Source organism: Colius striatus, chromosome 19, assembly GCF_028858725.1.
Source record: "Colius striatus isolate bColStr4 chromosome 19, bColStr4.1.hap1, whole genome shotgun sequence".
NCBI lineage: Eukaryota > Metazoa > Chordata > Aves > Coliiformes > Coliidae > Colius > Colius striatus.
Window position 1 is genome coordinate 1,502,684 of NC_084777.1, and position 7,317 is coordinate 1,510,000.

Consider the following 7,317-nt stretch of genomic DNA (forward strand, 5'->3'; position numbering starts at 1 on the left):
TTATTTTTCTTTATCTATTACTTCTGATGATTAAGAAAGCTTGTATCTTGTAAGTCCTACCCTGTGTGCTATTGGCACTTCCAGATTGTCACATTAAAATCATAGCATGAAATATTAGTTAACTGTTTCTTTCATATTTTCAGGACAAGGAGGGAGGGCTTGCCAGCTGCTGTTGAAGTGAAGAGGCTGTCACCAGGCAACTCTGCTGTCTCAGAATATAAATACAAAGAGGCAGAAATGAATTCGGTATTCATGGCCTGAGCACTTGAAATATATCTCTATTAAATTTATAGAGTAGTGAAAAGGTTACGAGAAAAAAATATACTGATCAAACTCAAATAAATTACAAAAAATATGAAAGCCAAACCCAGCCTACTTAAGTAGGTGTTCCCATTCAACTGCTGCATTTCAGCTCTTTTGTATAATTATTACAGGCAGCCTGTAAATGTTTCAAAGCACTTTGTGTTTAATTTTGTAGGCCAGGCTTTGTGGATTTCTTGAACATTGAAGCAGGATGTTACCTAATTGTGTTTCTTGCAAGTTTTAGCTGCTGTATAATTTGCTGACTAAAATTACAGGGGAAAAAAAGAATTAAAACCATCATCCATTCAAAATTTGCTCCTTGCAGGGCTTCTAGAGTTGGCTTAGATTTTCAGTAATACTAAATATCTGGGTTGGTTGAAGAACAGATGGTTATGAAGAGAAATATCCCCTTAAGTGCATAGTAAGGCAGACTCAAAAGATTCGTCAACCGTGCTTTAATGTGGACTTGAGGTATCACCAAAGTAATTAACTATTACATATAAAAGATCTGAAGACCTCAGATCAAGATGGGAGAAACATGTAACAGACTTGAAATAGTACTTTTTGTATCTTCTGTTGTTGATCTCTGTTATTTCAGCTTTAGCTCTATTCTGTGCACCCCTCTTTTATAGTTATAGCTTTAGTTGTATGAGTATCATCAGCTTAAAATATTATCTGGACTAAATGTTTTCTGCTCCTCTTTGTAGACAATTAGTTCTGGGTTTTCTGATCACTGAAGACATCTTACACTTTCTAATGTCTCCACATTCTTACAGTCTAGAGTGTTAGTAGAAGAGAAATTAATCTATACTAGTAATACCAGTATCCTTTCACTTATCATTTATCCGATCTTGACTCTTGACATATCCATTTTCTTCAGTCCATTGCTCCTTTATCTGCTCCTATTACAACTTAATGCTGTGGAAGGGAAGAGCTGCTCTTGTCCCTTGGGAGAGAGGTAGTTGACTTCCCACTCCAGAAGAGATTTGAAATAAAATATAAACAGAATCAACACTCAGAGCTAACTTCAATGAGGGGATTTTTGGTTTGGTTTGGTTTTAAATTCTCTAGCATCATTACCTCATGATACTTTAGCTCTTCAAATGGTATTGAAACAAAAGAACAGATTCTTTCGAAGTTGTAACTTCAATGAAATCTGGAATACTGATCTTAACTCCTTTTAAGAGGTAAGCTGGACAGTCCAACAGCTTGACATGACACCAAGTAACTGATCAGGAATTGCTGGAGAAATTACTGTAGCCTCTTTCTGTAAAAGACAATCAAGGTTTTTCCTGTCATCTTATCCAAGAAGTGGTGTTTCTATTTAGCATTTAGTGTACTTTAATATTTTAACAGGATTGTAGATTGATTTTGACCAAGACCCCTTTAGACAGAGTTTGTTTGGATGCTAGAATCAAGGGAAGTCTTACTCTTAATCAAGGAGAGTTTTACTCTGAATGGTGTCCTGAAATATAAGGGCAACTTGGAGAAGTTTTGCCAGTTCTTGTATTGTTGAGGCTATTACTTCTCCATATCTCTTTATTCTGGAGAAGTGCCCACAGCCCTAAGCAGAAAGCTGTGAGGAAGCTGTAGCTTAACCAGCTTGATTTGGGAAGGATTTAAAACAAAAAATTTAAAATAAGAAGGTATTAGAGAACACTGCCTAAGTTTTGCTCCTCATTGGCCCTCTGGCTCTTGATGTGTTAATAATATAAAAAACAATGATGGAAATCATAGTGATTTGCTTCATCTGTTCTGTTTTTCTTGCTTCCTTCCTGTTTCTAACGATGTATGTTTTATGTTGCCTTTGCTCTCAGTTTTTCCCGCTTTTGGATCATTTCACTGAACTCTTAACAGCATTTTCTGTGTAAGTTGCAAACCTTGTATTCTGTTTCTAGATTAAACTGTTGTGAAAAGCATTTCCATGTTGCCAGTAGAAGTTTTTGGCACTTGCAGGGCAGACTTCCAAACATTCCCTTATGAGAGACAAACTTGCAAGTCTGTTTCTTACGTCGTTAATGCCAATGGACTCATTTGAACAGCAGCTGATGTGTGTAGCTGATGCTTGTTCACTCAACTGGCGACTGTACATCATTCACAAAAACTTGTGTAACTGATAATGATAGGTCAGTGTCAGCTTATTTCTAACTAACTTAACACAAAGATGCAGACTATATCCTAGAAATGGAATATTTGTTTGAAATGTGATGTGCTTGGTGAATGGCTTCATTGCATATCCCATGTGGGCTGTATTTTTGGATATTGAACCTGCTGTGTGTGCTTACTATGCTGATAGGTAGGGGTAACTTCAGTTGCATACACTGTGGTGCTGTGGCAGAGGCTTTTTGTATGGAGCATTTTAAAAAAGATATTTTGTAAGACATTGTTACAGAATATTCTGTTACATCTTGATTGTTTCCTGGTTTGTGCACTTGTAGAATCAGGAGTCCTTCAGGAAAAAAAGATTGAAATCTTAAAGCTTCACATCCATAGAGGTGGAATTATTTTCTCCATACTTATTTTCTGCCAGAACTTGTTCTGAGGTTTCTTGTCAGTCGTTTTGAGTGTGTAGGTTTATCTCTCCTACATTTTCTCCATCTCCCACTCTGCCTTTTTGCCTCCTCCCTCTCTTCCACCACTCTGAGATGTTCTCTGCATGATAAGTCTGCAGCAGTTTAGGGGCAAGCAGAAGTGTTCAGCTGTACTGAATACAGGACATCAAGGAGTTTGCAGAGGTTTGGAAAGAAGTTTACATTACTTTTTAGTTGTGCTGCATAAGTAACATAGTGCATGTTGAAATTAAAGCTGCTCTGAATGGAATTCCAATTTATTTTGGAGATATTGTAGCTATAGAGATCTTAAAGAAATGAATGAGCTAAATTATTTAGTTAGGAAAAATGAAGTAATTTTCACTGTATTTTTCAGTTTGGGTTTAGTGTAGCTGAATGATTTGGAGGCAGTATAGACTACATTGCCTAACTTTTATCCAGTGAAACAGATTAGTGTGCATTGGCTTTGTGTGGTTAACTCTGGGAAGTTTTTTCTGATAATTCCCTGGTTTTATAATTTCTGTACACTTCAAATACAGACCAGTTTGAGTTGCCCTATTTTTAGAGGTAGTTAAGTATACCTCTTAAAAGTAAAACTCTTCACTTTATGATGTAAGAAAAGCTGAGAGTAAAAGAGCAGCATAGTTACACTAATATGCCATTGTAGCATGTTCCCATCCTGTCATCTGGAAAATTAAATTAGGTTATAGCATGGATTAGCATCTAGACTTGAGAGGAGGGGAAGGTAGTGTCTTAAATGCCATGAAATTGAACAATGGGATTATAAAGTTCACAGCTAATTCCAATATTCTTCTGTATTTGGCTTTTAGCTGAGCAAGCCTCTGTAGGGAGAGCCAATAATAGGTTTTTGAACTTGGAAACATTCACATATATAGTAAAATACTAACAATAATAGAATATGGTTGAGTAATCAATACAATGCTTACATACTGAGTATAGATGTGACGTAGAATGTCTACTACTAGAGGGGAGAACTAAATGTGCTAGCAGTGAAAGCTGTATTCAGCTAGTGTGGAATCAATGGTGTGTGTTATCCATTTGTTGATACTTTATGGATGCATGGCAAGGAGTCAAGATGTTGCTGTGACGGTGCAGAAGAGTTTTACTCCGCTAGTGGATCTCCGGGCCTTTGGCCAGCCCAGGGTTTATGGGCAGCAGCTGCTTTGTCTGGAGCTATATCCTCTGGGAAGAGGGCTTACAGTGATGCACATTAGGTTGGTGAGGAACCCACTCTGACTTGGGTGCAGTCACTCATGAATCTTGAGAAATGCATATGACGTGCTGTTGGTTTAAAAGCTTTTGAAACCTGACTGGAAACATTAGGAATAAAATGAAATTAACTTTTCTCAGTACCAATACTTTGCACTTGTGTATATTTCATTACACTTGTGCTCGTTCACAAATGGGGACTGGCAGATAAGATGGTGTAATTTAGCTTTAGTTTGAATTATGCTGTTTGTATCCTTTCTATTTTACACTTGTAACTTACAATTTCTGGTACTGTATTTCATCATGCCATTAATATTAACGTGCACTTATTTTCCAGAGAAGTTTGTCAGCATTTGCTTTAGGCAGAAGCTGCATATCTTGTCATCTTTTGTGAGCTGAAACTACAAAATCAGATGTAATGAAAAATAAACTGGAATTATTAATTTACCATCAATATACAAGTTCCACAAGTAGCACAACCTGAGTTCATGTTTTGGGATTTGGGAAGAGTTGTATGTGTGTAATGGTGATATGTTAAAACTGAGCATCCGATTGTCTGAAGAAACCAGAAATCTTACTAATGTACAATTTTTGATAAAATGTTTGCAATTGAATCACCAAACAACTAATTTATTACTGAAGTGATCTTTGCCAATGGGGAACCCAAGATGGGACTAGTCTGAAATAACTATATGGTACATGTCACGAAATGCCTTGGCTACAATGCAGTGTGGCAGTAACACAGCTGTAGAGGATGCGTCAGCCCCACAGAATGATCCTGATTTGTGGAAACAGAGGATCCAGTGAGAACAGCGTCACACAACCAAACCCATCTGATTGCACAAAGGGTGGAAACTGAATGGGATATCAGTTCATTTTTCCATGCCTTTATCCTGAACTCTTGTGTGATTGTTGTATGACTTGGCTTTTTGTAATTAAGCCAATTCTTTGTAGAATGGAATCTGGCCTTCTCAGCCATAATCCTTTGAAAAGTGGATGGCTTTAAAGAGTTCTGTTTTAAATAGGTTGTCATTTAAATAATTTCAATCATGATATTCTGTTGTTTTGTGAACATCTCTAATTAAATTTAAGATAACTTCTCAGGGAATACTACCATATTATTTATTCTGACAGCCAAAGCAATAAGGATGTTTCATCAGTCTCGAACGCTTGCTACTCTGAAGCATATAAGGTTTGTTTTCCCGATGACAGAGGTTGCAGGGCTACATTAATTATCTCTTTCAAATTCTAGATCAATGTTTTTATTTTCTAAGGAGCATAACTTAACAGTTATATAAAGTAAATTTGAGAGATTCATCATCTGGGATTGCTGAAAAGTAAACTATCTACAGAGGCCAGTCAATGCAGAGTCTGTAGCCGCAGAACTAGTAATCAGAGGGAAAACAAAACCTAAGTTCATTTGGGAACCAGTTTCTGGTGACAAGCCTGGTTGGCAAATTGCAGTCAGAAAGATACTGCACAAGGTAACAGCCTAAAGTTCAGTGTGGCACCAGGACATCTCTTACAAAATAACTTACATCTGAAGATATATTTAGATACACGTGTGTGTATGTACGTGCATATGTATGTACACACAGACATTTCTGGTTTCATGTGTTTTGTGTGTGTGTGTTTTATATACAGTTTTTGTCTTTCTGGAAGAGGGTAAAGGGAGAGCCTTGAAAAGTCCTTCCCTTCTCTTATCAGCATAGCAGCCTCAGCTGCCCTCCTTGGATCCCCTGCCAGGGTTGCTATCATCTTCTGATCAAATATTAATGTGTGATTCTCTGCTTGCTCACTAATCCAAAGCCAATTAATATTATCTGTCAATTATTTACAGATCCTGAGGTGCGGAGGCAATTCCCAGAGGGCTACAGTGACCAGGTTTGGAATGCGTAATTAATTTTTTACATGACAAAATTTATTTCAGGGTTGTTCAACATATTATTGCTGCTCTTTTTACTGAAAGAGATAAATGTATTCTTAGAAAGAAAAAGAAGCTGTAATTAGGAGCAGAAGGATAAAAACATTTGTACATGCAAAGCAGAAAATGGAAGGATTTTGGATCTCGTAGGATTGTTTTACCATCCAGTGCTTCCAAGTGAACCTGAGAGCGGGAAGGAAAATTGATTAATAAATTTCACTTTTTGCCTTTAGGTGCAACAGCCTGCAGTTCATTTGGCAGTCCTCACTTCATTGTCTGAAAGGTTTATAGCTATATTTAACTGGGCAGCTGGCACTACAGTACATTTTTTAGATTCCTGCCTGATCATGCACTCTCTAGTCTGATTCAAAACAATGATATAAAAATATGAATGCACAGATCGAGAACACACAGGTATTGATCAGTAAGTTTATGCACAGATTGAATCTGGAATTTTTCTCAGGATCTCTAGCTGACTTTGAAATTAACAACTCGAGTTACCTTGTGTTTTACTGTGTCTCATTAGAAGTGGATTGGGGCAGGGGTCGGAGGTTAGGGAGAGGGGATTATTGCTGTGGTGTCTATAAGTACTACTGGAGTTAATGCACTGTTATTGTTTGTCAGCATTCGGGGGAACTGCTGCATGTGGGTTGTAAGTGCAAGCTGATTTCTTGTACCTTTATTTCTGGGTAGTGCTGAACTTATGGCATTGTATATATTGTAATATAACAATAAATTTTGCCTTGATGGGTCTCTGATACTGAGTTAGGGTCAACAGAGCTACTTTATTTCAGATCCTTTCCCTCTAATTACATTTTCATGCAATATGAAATTTTGTGTCATTTAGACTAAAGCACCTTAAAAATTATGATATGTGATAACTCATCAGGGCCAGAGCAAGTGTTTTCATATTTGACTGTAATCACTCTATGCAGTGGGACCTTGACCAGGGCTTCTGGGTGTTTTTGTAGTAGCAGTAATAATATTTTTTTCAAAGCAGCTATTCAACTACCTGACTGCTTTTCCCTGTAGGTTATTATTAGGACTTTATTTACACATGTATAGCATGTACTAAACTTTCTGGGAGACTACTTCCCTATTGCTGCTGTCAGTCTGTAACTGGGGAATAAATAGGTCCCTAAAGTTTTACAGGATAAACTAACTACTTTTCAGCACATCATAGCATATCAGGTTAGTCAGGTGTGAAAGGATGGTCCATCAGATCTGGTCCAGTCAATGCTGTCCATGATCAAGGGATTACAGGAGAGTACATAAAATTTACTTTATAAAATTTGTAACAGTTCTTTTCCT

The 7,317-nt window shown here is 37.2% G+C and overlaps 1 protein-coding gene across 5 annotated transcripts in view; it reads left to right on the forward strand.

Moving 5' to 3' along the window:
* Positions 1-7,317, forward strand: part of DENND1A (DENN domain containing 1A) — a 177,557-nt gene that overhangs the window by 22,986 nt on the left and 147,254 nt on the right. For all 5 annotated transcript variants that reach the window (XM_062011582.1, XM_062011584.1, XM_062011585.1 and 2 more), the window contains exon 3: positions 5,923-5,966. In XM_062011582.1, the coding sequence (XP_061867566.1) occupies positions 5,923-5,966 (44 nt within the window). The remainder of the gene's footprint in view (positions 1-5,922; positions 5,967-7,317) is intronic.